This window comes from Cervus canadensis, chromosome 4, assembly GCF_019320065.1.
Source record: "Cervus canadensis isolate Bull #8, Minnesota chromosome 4, ASM1932006v1, whole genome shotgun sequence".
Lineage (NCBI taxonomy): Eukaryota > Metazoa > Chordata > Mammalia > Artiodactyla > Cervidae > Cervus > Cervus canadensis.
The window spans coordinates 3,521,177-3,538,642 of record NC_057389.1 but is presented as its reverse complement, the minus strand read 5'-3'; the positions used below and the strand labels follow the sequence as shown (position 1 = coordinate 3,538,642).

At 37.8% G+C, this 17,466-nt stretch overlaps 1 protein-coding gene across 9 annotated transcripts in view; it reads left to right on the top strand.

The window, feature by feature from the left end:
• FER (FER tyrosine kinase) overlaps window positions 1–17,466 on the top strand; it is a 447,462-nt gene that overhangs the window by 98,217 nt on the left and 331,779 nt on the right. For all 9 annotated transcript variants that reach the window (XR_006268870.1, XM_043464502.1, XM_043464503.1 and 6 more), the window contains 3 exons: window positions 4,102–4,285; window positions 6,328–6,465; window positions 7,095–7,214. Coding sequence is in view for 8 of the 9 variants with exons in the window: in XM_043464502.1 (XP_043320437.1) it covers window positions 4,102–4,285; window positions 6,328–6,465; window positions 7,095–7,214 (442 nt within the window). In the remaining variant the exon portion in view is untranslated. The remainder of the gene's footprint in view (window positions 1–4,101; window positions 4,286–6,327; window positions 6,466–7,094; window positions 7,215–17,466) is intronic.

The window sequence follows — 17,466 nt, the reverse complement described above, 5'->3', positions numbered from 1 at the left end:
ATAAAAAATACTTGACTTTCTAGACTAACTTAATGACTAGTCTAGCCTGTCTCCCGTAAATGTCAAACATCCATAATTGAGTTTTGCTAGCTTCATAATATTGTTTGTGGCATGACATGTTGTGTACACACTCTGTTATTACAAACATTAAATGGATTTGTCAACAAGTGGAGGAAAAAGAATTGTAATTTAGTCTCTTTGTGAATTTTGTTACGTGGAGGAGGAAAAATTGGATGTTTTCCTCCATGTTAATTGACACATAGAATGACTCCATGCCCTGCTTCAGTGCTTCTTGTCATTAGGAAAAACAAAAGCATACATCAACAGAGGTATGATTCTGTGTCTGTCACTAGGATTTATTCACTGTGTGTAGTTCACATTAATTTTAAGCTAAGGTATGGTTATTTAAAAGTTAGGAAAGTATAATGTTGATCGGAGATATTCTGAACTAAAATGCTATGCAGCAGGAATCATGGTGCATAATTTTTTGTAATATATGTTGTTAAGTGAATAGAATTAAAAAAAATTAGGTCACAACTGGTTTTCACACAGTATTACTATTTCTTGAATTTACTTACATAGTCTCTTTGAAACCCTAAATATTTTTTAAAACAAATCAGGTAAAAGTACAGTAGACTCTTTTCAGATCATGGCATGTTTTTGATGTTTTTGAAACTTTTTATTAATATCTACAAGGGAGGAAGTACAGGGTGCATGCATAAGTATAACCAAGTGCACAAGTGTCTGTGAGCGTAGAGAACAGCAGACTGTACTAAGACATTCCCCTGATCTATTTCAGTTTTAGACCCAAAGCTATTTTAAACGAAACTTGCATGTTATGTATTATTATTATTGTTTTAATATAATGGATTCTACCTTGGATGTTTTCAAAGGCTTCTAATCATTTTCTAAATTTGCAGACAACTACTGGTAGGCTGTTTATAGACTTTGGCTACGATAGCCTTCTTCAGATTGTTGGTCATACGCTGTATCTGATAAAGAGAAAAAAATTAACTGAGACGTTCTTAAGTTTTCTAATATTATTTTGGATTATAAAATCTTAGTGAGACAAGTGTGGCGTATTTCGTGAATCATTTCTACACCAGCTAGAAAGACAGATGGGTCGTGTGCAGCTTAAAAATCTGTGCAGATAGGAGGACAGATGGGTGGTTTAAATGGTTTAAATGTCTCCATGAAAATGTGTGTGTGGGAAGCTTAACTCCCGAAGTTACGCTCAAAAAATCTGAGTAATTAATTGGGAATAATAGAGTTTATACAAAAAAAGCAGCATTTTTTAAGGAGGGAAATAAAATATGGAATTCATTGAATTTGCTAGTTATAATTTTAAGCTTACAATAAAAATCAACAAACTTTAAACTTACAATAAAAATCAATAAATTAGAATCCAATTAGAATGCAATTAGAATACAGTCCTCAAATAGTGCTGCCTTGTTTTCTGATTATGGACATGTGGACTCTATAAGACTTCTTTATTACTTGGAGTTAATTTAACTGCCTAACTGTATGTGAAATTTTGACATGTCTGTTGTCAGAATTTGTTGACTATCAAGTAAGAGCACCATAAACCTGCCTAAAGATGATGAAGTCAAACCAAACCCAAACAGAACCAACTCTAAGGAAAGGCCCTTAGAAAAAGGCTGCTCTGGCAACTTCTGCAGCAAATGTTCATGGACCTTCACTGCAGCAGGTGTCCAGGCATTAATGTGACTTAGCTCCCAGCTGAAAGATTTGTTCCTGTTTGATTGGGTATACAGTTTGGATCTTGGGTGACAGCTTCGTATGGGAGTCTCTGCCTGAGTTGTGTTGATTGGTAGAAAAGGGGGTTGTTATTTTAGAACAAGGCTGCAGGACTGATTATAGATGTATCAACTGTACGGGCTTCTGGAGACTTTTTTGGAAATGTATTTCTGCAAGAAGTTTGTTAAGTAGCAATGTTTATGGGCAAATTATTTATACAGAATATTCAGTAAGAAATGATTAACTGAACGTGTAAGCAGATGTGTTCCTAAGAATGTTTAAAATCATTTGTGATTATTATTACTGAAGTGTCTTATTAATTGCTAAGTTAAAAAATTAACCTTCATGTCATGCAGAGTAAGTTACAACCACTTTAGGAATTTATATTAACAGAGGACAAAAATTTATTGGTTTCTGAATGAACATTTTTAAAAATTAAAAATTCAGATGATAGAATTTTTTTTTAAAAAAATCACAGCATCCTTCTTAATAAGGGTAAGAATTTTTTTAATGAATTTCTTATTTCAGTTATATATTTTAAAGTTTATGTGATTATTTACTAGTTCATGGCATATAATATATTACCCTGTGTGTTGTGATCAAAAAGTGAGAAAACCTACTTCTCTTACAGCTAGTGTTATCTTTTTCTGATCCCTTCAGGTCAGAACTGAATTAATATATTTGCTCCCCTACTTCTGCTGTAGTATTAGGACCTCTTTCCAGTCAGCTGTGAAAGGACTTAGGAAAGACATTCTAGTGATTAAATTATTTTCTCATCAACGAGTTCTTTATGTTATAAAGTGAAATAGGTTATCCAGGGCCATATTTTATGAATAATTTGGATAATTATTAAAATATCCTCGTGTGCATGAACAAGCTAATGTCTGTAACTGGAGAAGTCACGCCGCGTTGTATGCAGCTTCCCCGGAGGAGTCAGTGGTGGTTCTAGTATTTGGAAACACTAGAATTTGTTGGTAATAGAGACAGGCCAGTTTGCTGGAAGAATTTGTGTGCTTTTTCACCAGCTGAATGTGGTTCCTTTCCTTCAGAATTAGCAGAGTGATAAGAAAGACAAAATTGTTCCAATTCTGTTGGTCTACCTGAGGAAGTCTGATGTCTCCTCTCTTTGCAAAAACTCTGGTTTGATCTCTGCTTTTGGCCCTGGGCTGGGGACTTTCTCCAACAGGAGATACTTTTCAGACTCCTGTCTATAGGGAGTACCCAAGTGGGTGCTGAGCCTAAACAGAGTGGAAGCAGAGAAAAGCCTCTGGCGTCAAGAATTCTCAACGTTAAGATTTATTTGGGGGAAGGATTCATTTGGTGAGCTCTCCTTGGAGAGAGGGCAAAAACTTTTATGAAGTCTAGATAACTGACAAGAAATATTTGTTCTGTTTGCTTCAAAAATTGAAGATCTGATTAAAAATTTTATTTGTTTATATCTTCACTCATTTATATTGCCAACCTGTAAATATTTTCTGAATAATTTCAGTAAGGGAATCATATAAATTTTTAATTTATTACTTTGTCATCTTCTAGACTTCTGTATCAAGTCTAAATTTCTCTGCTTGATTTTCAAGTCGTTCACAACCTAAAACTGTCTTAGCTATACAGCTTATTTCCTTCATTTTCTCAAAACTTGCTATCTTTGAGCTATTTCTTTGCTTGCCTATGTAACACTGCTTATTCTCTCCATGTTTTCACTCAATAGTCCAAATCATCAGACCATGGGCTGTTGTCAAAGACTCTGTTTTGCGAAATGCAAAATTCCCAATGTCTAGCCCAGTTCCTGGGGATGAGCAGTTAATAATATTTATTGAATGAAATGAAGGAAGAAATGGAGAGAGAGTGAGGTGAAGGAACTATTGTCTCTCCTGTCTTTCTTACACTTTTCCAGACTTGCCTCATTTTTTAAGGTCTGTTTTCTCCACAGAGTCTCCTCTGACTTCCCTGGTCTTTACTGACATCTCAAAAGACCTTCAAATTTAACATTATTTACAAACTTTCTTGTTTTCTTGGTTATGCAGTTTTACGTGCACTGTCATTCATGTGCTTACAATTTGGTGTAAGCTCCTTGAAGATGAGAAGGAGCATGTATCTGTATAGTTTTTCAAAAAAATTGTATATTGACCTTTATTCATGAAACATCTCCTGCAGGGTACGCCTGCTTCAGAGCATCCTTTGTACAAAGTATTGACAAGTAAACATAATATGTGTTCAGTAGCCTTTTGATTATTCATAAGATGTATGAAATAACATGAATTAGTGGTAACTCAGTTTGCATATAGTGAAGATAGAACTTTTAAAATTACCTCCTAACTTTATTCAACTTTTTTTTTTTCCCAGGGAAAGAAACTGAAAAGGCTAAGGAACGTTACGACAAAGCCACAATGAAACTCCATATGTTGCATAATCAGTATGTGTTGGCATTGAAAGGGGCACAGCTTCATCAGAACCAGTATTATGACACTACACTTCCTCTGCTTCTCGATTCCTTACAAAAGATGCAAGAAGAAATGATAAAAGCACTGTAAGCTTCATTTCCCATTTGATATAAAAGCCCTTCCTGAAATGATTGTAGCATTGCTTTTTTCCTCCTAGTTAAAAGTTTCCTATAAAATTTGTCTTTGTTTTGTAAGTGGCATCGCTGGACTAGCTCAGAGGGTGTTTCAGACCTCTTCTCCCTTGGGCCTTCTTGATTTTCCTGTCTGGTATCCCTTCATCTCATGCTCACTCACTCTTCGTTTTGTATGTTTTAGTTTTGCTCCAGTTAGCTGGAAATTTAAATGAAAAAAAAAAATCATTATTTTGATAAGCATTAAGAAGTGGATATCTATCTGTAGACCATTGAAGATTTAAATCTTGAGCCTCTGCTAAGCCCAAAGGAAATTATTTATTTATTTGCATGCTTCTAGTTGTATGAGATTACAGTGAACAAGTGTTTATTGAAATTGTCTGCATGCAAAGCACACTGGTGCTTGGGGATGTAGAGATGAGTAGGGCACAATTTTTGCCTTCAAGGAACTAACAGTGTTGGTTAGTAATTCAAACGCATACATGTTTACCATACATATCAATTCAGTACACCACCCTCTGGTAGACTTCATCTCATTATTAATGCTGGTAAGTCCCCATTTTTCCAATAAAGGATAAAGTGATTTTAGTCAACTTGAATATGTCAGTGTTTAAGGGTATTGATAAAGTAGTGAAATGCCTACTTAAAATATTTAATTAGTTATGTCTTCTTTAAATTACATATTATTGACTTATAAACATTTCCTTTCCTACTTTCATTTTATGAATCAATGTTTTCTCAGATTCCCCATATGAATGTTCAGTAACAGTATTTTTACCATCATGAGAACATCCTTTAGAGACATTTAATAATTTTACAAGTGTATTATCTTTACTGTCTAGTAGTACATTTTTTTAGATCTAACGTTTAAAAATATAATATCACTAAAATTGAATCCTTTGTCACAAATACTCATTCATATAACATTAGGAGACTTCTGCCTTTTTTCCCCAATTTGTCTTAAAGATGAGTGTTAACATCGTAACCACTTACTGTATTGCTTTATAAGAATTATCTAGAGACTCTCATTTGCATTCATATCATCCAGTACTTCCAACTGTGAGGCCCCAAGGATTTTTACTAAATCTGAATTAGATTTTTCTGCCTCACTCTTTTCTTTCAGTTGTATCTATCAGGTGATTTCTGTAATCATTCAAAATTAGCATTGCCTGAAGCATTTTGAATTTAATTTTTTTGTTTTTTTACCCAAATAGTATTTCACTATTCAAAATAAAGAATTCTTCAAAATAAGAGATATTTTTAAAGGATTCCTTTTTGTGAGTGATGATTTTGGAAAAGAAAATTAGGGCCTTATATTTATTTGGGTACCTGCAGGGTAAACATGTCTATCCACACTTTTTAAGGCTACTGATTGTGTATTTTTACAGCATGGCATTATCAAGTTGAGGATTAAGGTCTTTGTAACAGAATGGCTTTCTTTTTGCACTTATTACATTAGGCTAATAACTGTTATGATCATTTTTGCTACTGACTGGAGGTCAGCAGAGATTGAAAGGTCATTGGAGATATAAGCCAGCTAAACTCTGAGTATAATATGGAAAAGAACAGAGGCCCGGGAGCAAGAGGAGACCCAGGAGGGAGGGCTTGTGAGGAAGCTGCCCCCAGTGACAGTAACATTACGGACATAGGACCTGACCCACAGCTCACGTGACGGGATCGGCGTGTCTGTGGCACTGTTTAGGAGCAGAAAGGGATCAGTTCAGGCTTATATTTTTGTATGTTAGATAGATGTTGAAAAATGTAACGTTGTAGATCATTTGCAGTTACTCTGTTACATCAAATGTAAATTGTTAATTCATACATTTTTATATTCCGTTTACTTCACTCTCCAGGTAAATGAAATAAGGTGGTGCATGGAGCCACCATCTGTAAAAATTGGCATTACATTTCTTGTTTTTATCGTTCTAAACCCTTTCTGGGCCTGTGTTTCCCTGGTAAAACTTTAAAATGTTCTAAACCTTTCCTCTTCTTTTCAGAAAAGGTATATTTGATGAATACAGCCAGATAACTAGTCTTGTTACAGAGGAAATAGTGAACGTTCATAAAGAGATTCAAATGTCGGTTGAACAGATAGACCCTAGCACAGAATACAACAATTTCATAGATGTTCATAGGTATGTATAGATACTTTCATTCTTCTTTCAGTATTTTTGACAGTGTTATTTTTTGCCATGTTTTATTTAATGAATTAAAATAAGAAATATTGATGAACTTTGTTAGGACATAGGCTGTTTCCTATTAATTTGTCTGTTTTAAATTATTTTCAAAGTCCTTTCTCAGTGATTTTATAACTATTGATATTTAATTTATATAATGCTCTTTAAAAGTTTTTCAGTTGTTACTACATCATTGCTTAAACCCATGTTTAATCCTTGAAGTAATATTTTCTTTTTAACAATTATGTAATAAGAATAAACCTATTGTTTTCTGTTTGTGTTAAACTTTATTATAGTGATACTACATTTATTGTTTTCATGTATGCATCATCTTATTTTATATTAATTATCATTGAGGATGGAATAAAGCAGATTAATATCCGTATTCTACAAATGAGGAAACTAAGCTGAAATTACTTGACTAGGTCTTTCAGGCCTAAGGTTTAGTTTGATTTATACTATTTATTTTTGCTTTACTTTGATAACATAATTTTAAATAAGGACAAATATTCTGGCTTTATTGTATACTAAGACATATTATGATAGGGTATTCATATTGATCAAAATTATTTGGCATGCTTTACCAGAACAACGGCTGCTAAGGAGCAAGAAATTGAGTTTGATACTTCCTTACTAGAAGAAAATGAAAATCTACAGGCAAATGAGATTATGTGGAATAATTTAACAGCAGAAAGTTTGCAAGTAATGTAAGTATTTAGAAAATCTGAAGCTTAAATATGTGTTATTATTTATAGTTTATCAGATTTAAAATTCCAATTTTTGTTTTCTTGAAAGTAATGAAAAGTAATTAAAAATGAACTGATTTTTGTTTGGTCAAAGGGAAATGTTTTGAGAAGTATGTTAATTTTACCCATTATCATCACTAATTTTGGTAATTCTGAAAAGAAAAATTCTGTGTGATGTTACATTCATTTGCCCAGTTATTAATGACATGAGAATATTAGAATAATGTTTTATTTTTTCAAAAATTTATATAATTTTTTAACCCCGTTTCATCCTCTAAATGGCAGAGATATTTGGAAATGAGGACAATGGGTATTGGAGATAAAAAGAGACTTGACAGATGTCAAAAGCATTTAGTATAAAAATTTGACTTTTGAGTTTTCGCTTTAAGCAGAAATGTCTTCTGTTATAGACTGCTAAAACACTTATAGACTATTATAGACTGTTATGGACTATTATAACTGTTATAGACTATTATTTGGCCTTGGAGTACAGAATGAAGAAGGGCAAAAGCTAATAACAGTTTTACCAAGAGAATGCACTGGTCATAGCAAACACCCTCTTCCAACAACACAAGAGAAGACTCTCTACATGGATATCAACAGATGGTCACTACCAAAATCAGATTGATTATATTCTTTGTAGCCAAAGATGGAGAAACTCTATATATATAGTCAGCAAAAACAAGACTGGGAGCTTGTGTGTGTATCTGGGTGTGGCTCAGATCATGAACTCCTTATTGCCAAATTCAGACTTAAATTGAAGAAAGTAGGGAGAACCGTGAGACCATTCAGGTATGACCTAAATCAAATCCCTTATGATTAAACAGTGGAAGTGACAAATAGCTTCAAGGGATTAGATCTGATAGAGTGTATGATGAACTATGGATGGGAGTTCCTGACTTTGTACAGGATCCAGGGATCAAGACCATCTCCAAGAAAAAGAAATGCAAAAAGGCAAAATGGTTGTCTGAGGAGGCCTTACAAATAGCTGAGAAAAGAAGAAAAGCTAAAGGCACAGGAGAAAAGGGAAGACATATCCATTTGAGTACAGAGTTCCAAAGAATAGCAAGGAGAGATAAGAAAGCCTTCCTCAGTGGTCAGTGCAAAGAAATAGAGGAAAACAACAGAAGGGGAAAGTCAACAGATCTCTTTAAGAAAATGAGAGACACCAAGGGAACATCTCATGCAAAGACGGGCTCAATAAAGGACAGAAACGGTATGGACCTAACACAAGCAGAAGGTATTAAGAAGAGGTGGCAAGAATACACAGAAGAACTATATAAAAAAGATCTTCACAACCCAGATAATCAGGATGGTGTGATCACTCACCTAGAGCCAGACATCCTGGAATGCGAAGTCAAGTGGGCCTTAGAAAGCATCACTACGAACAAAGCTAATAGAGGTGATGGAATTCCAGTTGAGCTATTTCAAATCCTAAAAAATTATGCTGTGAAAGTGCCGCACTCTATGCCAGCAAATTTGGAAAACTCAGCAGTGGCCACAGGACTGGAAAAAGTCAATTTTCATTCCAGTCCCAAAGAAAGGCAGTGCCAAAGAATGCTCAAACTACTGCACAGTTGCTCTCATCTCACACGCTAGCAAAGTAATGCTCAAAATTCTCCAAGCCAGGCTTCAACAGTATGTGAATCGAGAACTTCTAGATGTTCAAGCTGGATTTAGAAAAGGGAAAGGAGCCAGAGATCAAATTGCTAACATCTGCTGGATCCTTGAAAAAGCGAGGGCGTTCCAGAAAAACATCTATTTCTGCTTTATTGACTATGCCAAAGCCTTTGACTGTGTAGAGCACAACAAACTATGGAAAATTCTTAAAGAGATGGGAATACCAGGCCACCTGATCTGCCTCCTGAGAAGTCTGTATGCAGATCAGGAAGCAACAGTTAGAACTGGATGTGGAACAACAGACTGGTTCCAAATAGAAAAAGGAGTAAGTCAAGGCTGTATATTGTCACCCTGCTTATTTAACTTATATGCAGGATACATCATGAGAAACACTGGGCTGGATGAAGCACAAGCTGGAATCAAGATTGCTGGGAGAAATATCAATAACCTGAGATATGCAGATGACACCACCCTTATGGCAGAAAGTGAAGAAGAACTGAAGAGCCTCTTGAAGAAAGTGAAAGAGGAGAGTGAAAAAGTTGGCTTAAAACTCACCATTTAGAAAACTAAGATCATGGCATCTAGTCCCATCACTTCATGGCAGATAGGTGGGGACACAATGGAAACAGTGAGAGACTTAATTTTGGGGGGCTCCAAAATCACTGCAGATGGTGACTGCAGCCATGAAATTAAAAGATGCTTGCTCCTTGGAAGAAACGTTATGACCAACCTAGACAGCATATTTAAAGCAGAGACATTACTATGTCTGTCTAGTCAAAGCTATGGTTTTTCCAGTATTATGGATAGATGTGAGAGTTGGACTTTAAAGAAAGCTGAACGCCGAAGAAGGATGCTTTTGAACTGTGGTGTTGGAGAAGACTCTGGAGATTCCCTTGGACTGTAAGGAGATCCTACCAGTCCATCCTAAAGTAAATCAATCCTGAATATTCATTGGAAGGACTGATGTTGAGCTGAAACTCCAATACTTTGGCCACCTGATGCGAAGAACTCACTCACTGGAAAAGACCCTGATGCTGGGAAAGACTGAAGGTGGGAGGAGAAGGGGACGACAGAGGATGAGATGGTTGGATGGCATCACTGACTCAATGGTCATGAGTTTGAGCAAGCTCCCAGAGTTGGTGATGGACAGGGAGGCCTGGCATGCTGAAGTCCAGTAGGTTAGGGTCACAAAGAGTCAGACACGACTGAGTGACTGAACTGAACTTACAGACTCATATCAGTTTCTTTTCCTCTTTTTGTTAATACTGCATAAAATTTTAAAAGGGTTTTGAGAAATCTTATTTTTTTTCTTTCAAACATTAGAAAACATAATTAAGGCATTCTTCTTTTAAAGTAAATTTAGGACTTCCCTGGTGGCTCAGTAGTAAAGAATCTGCCTGCCAATGCAGGAGACATGGGTTTAATTCCTGGGTCAGAAAGATCCCGTGGAGAAGGAAATGGCACTCCACTCCATTGTTCTTGCCTGGGAAGTCCCATGGACAGAGAAGGTTGGCAGGCTTCAGTCCGTGGGGTTGCAATGAGTCAGACATGAGTTGGTGACTTGACAACAACAACAGCGATATTTAATCTGTCTCCTGATTTTGTTCAGGAGTGACACAAAGAAACTTAAATTTGTTGGTAAGTGTTGTGTGTACCTACCCCTGTGTGAAAACTACAGCTGGAAGTTTTCTCATTTTCTCTTCAGTTTTGGACATGTTATATCATCTGACTTAATAAAATTTTACCTCAAAAGATTCAGCAAAAAATCCCTATCTAATATAATCAAAGAGTCTCCCTTCTACTGTTCAGTAATGTAGCATTTACAAATAATTAACTAAGTGGTAGGATCCTGGGACTAGCTCTTAGTAAGGGTTAATGTGTTTTAAGTTGGCCTGACGGGGTTGAAGAAGCTAACAAATGCCTGTTGAATTACCTTCCTCAAGCTGAAGGCTTAACAGCTATGGTGGACTGACTGTTGATGAGAGGAATGGTGCAATGGGTGTACCCTGCACTAGTGGGTCTTTCCAAGAGGGTGTGATATGGTTCTTGAAGAATCTGTTCCTCCAGGTTGGATGCCCTTCACAGGAGACTCGCTGTGACTCCGTGTTGCGGCGCCAGCTGTCTCTAAACCCACGGTTCTCGCCGGGCAGTTCTTCCCAAGGGACATGTGACAATGTCTGAGACATGTTCGTTTATCAGATGGTAAGGTAGAGACCATGGCTGCTGCTAATCCTCCTACAGTTCACAGGACAGCCTCCTACAGCAGCAAGTTATCTGGCAAAAATGTCAGTAATGCTGAGGGTGAAGAACTGTGCTCTTAACAATGGAGTTGAATGCATGTCATAAAATGGATGGTAGAGTTTCTCAATTCTTGTGCAGTGATAAATTCCATTCCTTAATTCCAGTGCTGCTTGGTAAATGAACATGGCATAAATTACTCTTGTGTTTTTAAACCATTATATTGCCCCATCAAGATATACTTACTGTGTGTTTAAGATTGCAAGGTTTAATGCTTTCAAGGACTTTAGGCTACAATTGACAATTTATTTTAATATACCAAGAAAGAATGAACATATAGATATAGGAGTGTTATGTGGTAAAATTAAAAATTGCTAACTGTTTTAAGCATATATAAAGTAAGAGATTTTGTGGCCAAAGAAGAATTTGTTCTATTGCTTTTTAGGGTATAATTAGAGCTAAAGCTAGTTATACTCATAAATCATTATTTCTTAATTATGGTGATGAAGAAATGAACAAAAATTCAATAGAGATAATAAATCTTTGATAATGTGATAGAAGATTTAATTGCTTACATCTTACTGGCGTAAAGCTTTAGCTACGTTTCAATGAACAGTGTCTAAATTCAGGTTCTGAGTTTATGATTAGAATATCCTTAAGAATTTTATTCCCAGAATGAGTTATTCAGTGTGTCTATAGGCACTGTTAAAATAATTCAGTTCCATTAAAAAATATATGTGTGTATATATGTATATATTTTAACATAATGCAAGATGAAAGATTTATTAAAGATTTACTGAGCATGGCCCTGCCAGTCAGAACAAGACCCAGTTTCCCCCTCAGTCAGTCTCTCCCATCAGGAAGCTTCCATAAGCCTCTTATCCTTTCCATTGGAGGGCAGACAGACTGAAAACCACAATCACAGAAAACTAACCAATCTATTCACATGGATCACAGCCTTGTCTAACTCAATGAAACTATGAGCCATGCCATGTAGCGCCACCCAAGACAGATGGGTCATGGTGGAGAGGTCTGACAAAACATGGTCCACTGGAGATGGGAATGGCAAACCTCTTCAGTGTTCTTGCCTTGAGAACGCCATGAACAGTATGAGAAGGCAAAAAAAAATAGGACACTGAAAGATGAACTCCCTAGGTCGGTAGATGCTCAATATGCTACCGGAGATCAGTGGAGAAATAACTCCAGAAGGAAAGAAAAGACAGAGCCAAAGCAAAAACAACACCCAGTTGTGGATGTGACTGGTGATAGAAGCAAGGTCCGATGCTGTAAAGAACAATATTGCATAGATACCTGGAATGTTAGGTCCATGAATCAAGGCAAATTGGAAGTGGTCACTACAGGAGAGAGCAAGAGTAACATTGACATTTTAGGAATCAGCAATTTAAAATGGACTAGAATGGGTGAATTTAACTCAGATGACCATTATATCTACTACTGTGGGCAAGAATCCCTTAGAAGACATGGAGAAGCCATCATAGTCAACAAAAGAGTCCGAAATCCAGTACTTGGATGCAGTCTCAAAAAGGACAGAATGATCTCTGTTTGTTTCCAAGGCAAACACAAGAAGCTGAAGTTGAATGGTTCTCTGAAGACCGACCAGACCTTCTAGAGCTAACACCCAAAAAGGATATCCTTTTCATTACAGGGGACTGGAATGCAAAAGTAGGAAGTCAAGAAACATTTGGAGTAACAGGCAAATTTGGCCTTGGAGTACAGAATGAAGCAGGGAAAAGGCTAATAGAGTTTTGTCAAGAGAACGCACTGGTCATAGCAAACAGCCTCTTAAAACAACACAAGAGAAGACTCTACACATGGACATCACCAGATGGTCAACACCGAAATCAGATTGATTACATTCTTTGTAGCCAAAGACGGAGAAGCTCTATACAGTCAGCAAAAACAAGACCGGGAGTTGACTATGGCTCAGATCATGAGTGGAGAAGGCAATGGCAATCCACTCCAGTACTTTTGCCTGGAAAATCCCATGGACGGAGGAGCCTGGTAGGCTGCTGTCCATGGAGTCGCTAGGAGTCGGACATGACTGAGCGGCTTACGTTTTACTTTTCACTTTCATGCATTGGAGAAGGAAATGGCAACCCACTCCAGTGTTCTTGCCTCGAGAATCCCAGGAATGGGGGAGCCTGGTGGGCTGCCGTCTATGGGGTTGCACAGAGTTGGACATGACTGAAGTGACTTAGCAGCAGATCATGAGTTCCTTATTGCCAAATTCAAACTTAAATTGAAGAAAGTATGGAAAACCACTAGACCATTCAGGTATGAGCTAAATCAAATTTGTAATGATTACACAGTGGAAGTGAGAAATAGTTTCAAGAGATTAAATCTGATAGAGTGCCTGATGAACAATGGACGGAGGTTCATGACATTGTACAGGAGGCAGGGATCAAGACCATCCCCAAGAAAAAGAAATGCAAGAAGGCAAAATGGTTGTCTGAGGAGGCCTTACAAATGGCTGTGAAAAGAAGAGAAGCGAAAGGAAAAGGAGAAAAGGAAAGATATACCCATTGGAATGCAGAGTTCCAAAGAATAGCAAGGAGAGACAAGAAAGGCTTCCTCAGTGATCAGTGCAAAGAAATAGAGGAAAACAATAGATTGGAAAAGACTAGAGATTTCTTCAAGAAAATTAGAATACGTGTAAATCTATGGCTGATTCATATCAATGTATGACAAAAAAAAAAAAAGAAAATTAGAGATTCTAAGGGAGCATTTCATGCAAAGATGGGCACAGTAAAGGACAGAAATGGTATCAACCTAACAAAAGTGAAAGTAAAAGTGAAGTCTCCCAGTCGTGTCGGACTCTTTGCGACCCCATGGACTGTAGCCTACCAGGCTCCTCCATCCATGGGGTTTTCCAGGTGAGAAAATTGCCTGGCTGCCATTTCCTTCTACAGGAGATCTTCCTGACCCAGGGATCGAACCCAGATCTCCTACATTGTAGGCAGACGCTTTACCATCAGAACCACCAGGGAAGTCCACCAGGGACCTACCAAAAGCAGAAGATATTACGAAGAGGGGACAGGAATGCACAGAAGAACTGTACAGAAAAGATCATCACGACCCAGATAATCAGGATGGTATGACATTCACCTAGAGCCAGACGTCCTGGAATGCGAAGTCAAGTGGGCCTTGGGAAGCATCACTATGAACAAAACTAGTGGGGGTGATGGAATTCTAGTGGAGCTGTTTCAAATCTTGAAAGATGATGCTGTGAAACTGCTGCAGTCAATATGCCAGCAAATTTGGAAAACTCAGCAGTGGCCACAGGACTGGAAAAGGTCAGTTTTCATTCCAATCCCAAAGAAAGACAATGCCAAAGAATGCTCAAACTACTGCACAATTGCACTCATCTCACACACTAGTAAAGTAATGCTCAAAATTCTCCAAGCCAGGCTTCAACAGTATGTGAACCGAGAACTTCTAGATGTTCAAGCTGGCTTTAGAAAAGGCAGAGGAACCAGAGATCAAGTTGCCAACATCTGCTGGATCCTCGAAAAAGCAAGAGAGTTCCAGAAAAACATCTATTTCTGCTTTATTGTCTACGCCAAAGCCTTTGACTGTGTGGATCACAATAAACTGTGGAAAATTCTTAAAGAGATGGGCATACCAGACCACCGGACCTGCCTCCTGAGAAGTCTGTGTGCAGGTCAGGAAGCAACAGTTAGAACTGGATGTGGAACAACAGACTGGTTCCAAATAGGAAAAGGAGTATGTCAAGGCTGTATATTGTCACCCTGCTTATTTAACTTATATGCAGAGTACATCATGAGAAACGCTGGGCTGGAAGAAGCACAAGCTGGAATCAAGATTGCCGGGAGAAATGTCAATAACCTGAGATATGCAGATGACACCACCCTTATGGCAGAAAGTGAAGAAGAACTGAAGAGCCTCTTGAAGAAAGTGAAAGAGGAGAGTGAAAAAGTTGGCTTAAAACTCAGCATTCAGAAAACTAAGATCATGCCATCTGGTCCCATCATTGGATGTGGAAATAATGGAAACAGTGAGAGACTTAATTTTGGGGGGCTCCAAAATCACTGCAGATGGTGACTGCAGCCATGAAATTAAGACACTTGCATCTTGGAAGAAAAGTTAAAATCAACCTAGACAGCATCTTAAAGAGCAGAGACATTACTTTGTCGACAGAGGTCTGTCTAGTCAAAGTAATGGTTTTTCCAGTAGTCATGGATGGATGTGAGAGTTGGACTATAAAGAAAACTGAGTCCCGAAGAACTGATGCTTTTGAACTGTCGTGTTGGAGCAGGCTCTTGAGAGTCCCTTGGACTGCAAGGAAACCCAACCAGTCCATTGTAAAGTAAATCAATCCTGAATATTCATTGGAAGGACTGATATTGAAGCTGAAACTCCAGTCCTTTGGCCACCTGATGCGAGGAACTGACTCATTTGAAAAGACCCTGATGCTGGGAAAGATTGAGGGCAGGAGGAGGATGGGATGACAGAGGATGAGATGGTTGGATGGCATCACTGACTCAGTGGATATGGGTTTGGGTGGACTCCGGGAGTTGGTGATGGACTGGGAGGCCTGGCGTGCTGCGGTTCATGGGGTTGCAAAGAGTCGGACATGACTGCGTGACTGAACTGAACTGAACTGATGCTGGGAATGACTGAAGGCAGGAGGAGAAGGGGACGACAGAGGGGCGAGATGGTTGGATGGCATCACTGACTCAATGGACACAAGTTTGAGTAAACTTGGGAACTGGTGATGGACAGGGAGGCCTGATGTGCTGCAGTTCATGGAGTCACAAAGAGTCGGACAGGACTGAGCAACTGAACTGAAGTGAACTGAAGATGAAAATATTTCTTTTTGCCATATTAGTGTATTAAAGTTAAACTTAGATCCTTTTCCTGACACATTGATTTGCTAATTTTGTAGGTGGTGTTGGAATATTATAGCTAAGAAAAAATGAATGAATAAAATGATTAGTTTCTGAAAAAATAAATAGAAATGACTAGGAATCCTGTGCAAATAAATATATATTTTTAAAAAAGAAGTTAGTTCACCTACCAGATTGGCAAAGATTTAATAATTTGATAGTACCCAGTGTTTAGTAGCTTATGAAGAAATAAGCCTTCTTATAAAGTCTTGGCAGAAATGTAAAGAAGTATAACCTTTTTGGAGAGTAGTTTGTCAATATATATCAAAATTGAACTTGCATATACCTTGTAACATAGGAATTCCTCTCCTCCAACTTTAGCATACAAGTATTGAAAGATTTTATAAGCTGAATACAGTGAGTTGATTGAGTCTGAATCCTGACAATATGACTTATTACCTTTGTGAAAATAGACAGTTTATTTAATCCTTTTATGCTTCATTTTCCTTGAAATATAAAATGGCAATAATAATGGCACCCGCCTCATAGTGTTGTTAGGAAGAGTGTGTGCGTGAGTGAGGAGCATGGTAAGTTCTATGTACTGTTTTCTTTTTGAAGTATACTTGATTTACATATTATATAAGTTCAGTTCAGTTCAGTCGCTCAGTTCTGTCCGACTCTTTGTGACCCCTTGGACTGCTGCACGCCAGGCCTCCCTGTCCATCACCAGCTCCCAGAGTTTACTCAAACTTATGTCCATTGAGTCAGTGATCCCATCCAACCATCTCATCCTCTGCTACCCCCTTCTCCGCGTACCCTCAATCTTTCCCAGCATCAGGGTCTTTTCCAGTGAGTCGGCTCTTTGCATCAGGGGGCCAAAGTATTGGAGTCACAAAGAGTCGGACACCAGTGAGCAACTGAACTGAACATTGCTTTAGGGCTTCCCTGGTGGCTCAGTGGTAAATAATCCACCTGCCAAGCAGGAGATGTGGGTTTGATCCCTGGGTTGGGAGGATCCCCTGGCAAAGGAAATGGCAACTCACTCCAATATTCTTGCCTGGAAAATCCCATGGACAGAGAAGCCTGGTGGGCTACAGCCCATGGGTCGCAAAAGAGTTGGACATGATTTAGTGACTAAATAACCGCAGCAAGATTGCTTTATATAGTTTTATAATAGAAAACTCTCAAAGCTCTGTTTAAAAATGCTAATATTTTATGGCCTGTGTTTCCCTGTGTGCTACGTTTTTCCTTGCTCCATGTAAAAGTGCTAATGCATTAATAAGGAATGGTATTAAAGAAAACTTCAGAAATATTTTTCTTTTTGTTTTGCATTCCTTTATGTTTAAGTGATCCGTGACCCTATCCTTTGTGAAAGGTTACATTAGTTTGGAAGTGAGAATCATTAATTTTTGACTTCTGGAGAACTTTTCTGTAAATAAGAGTCATATTGGCAGTCTGTCAGACTGCTGATCAGTGGTGACTATGAA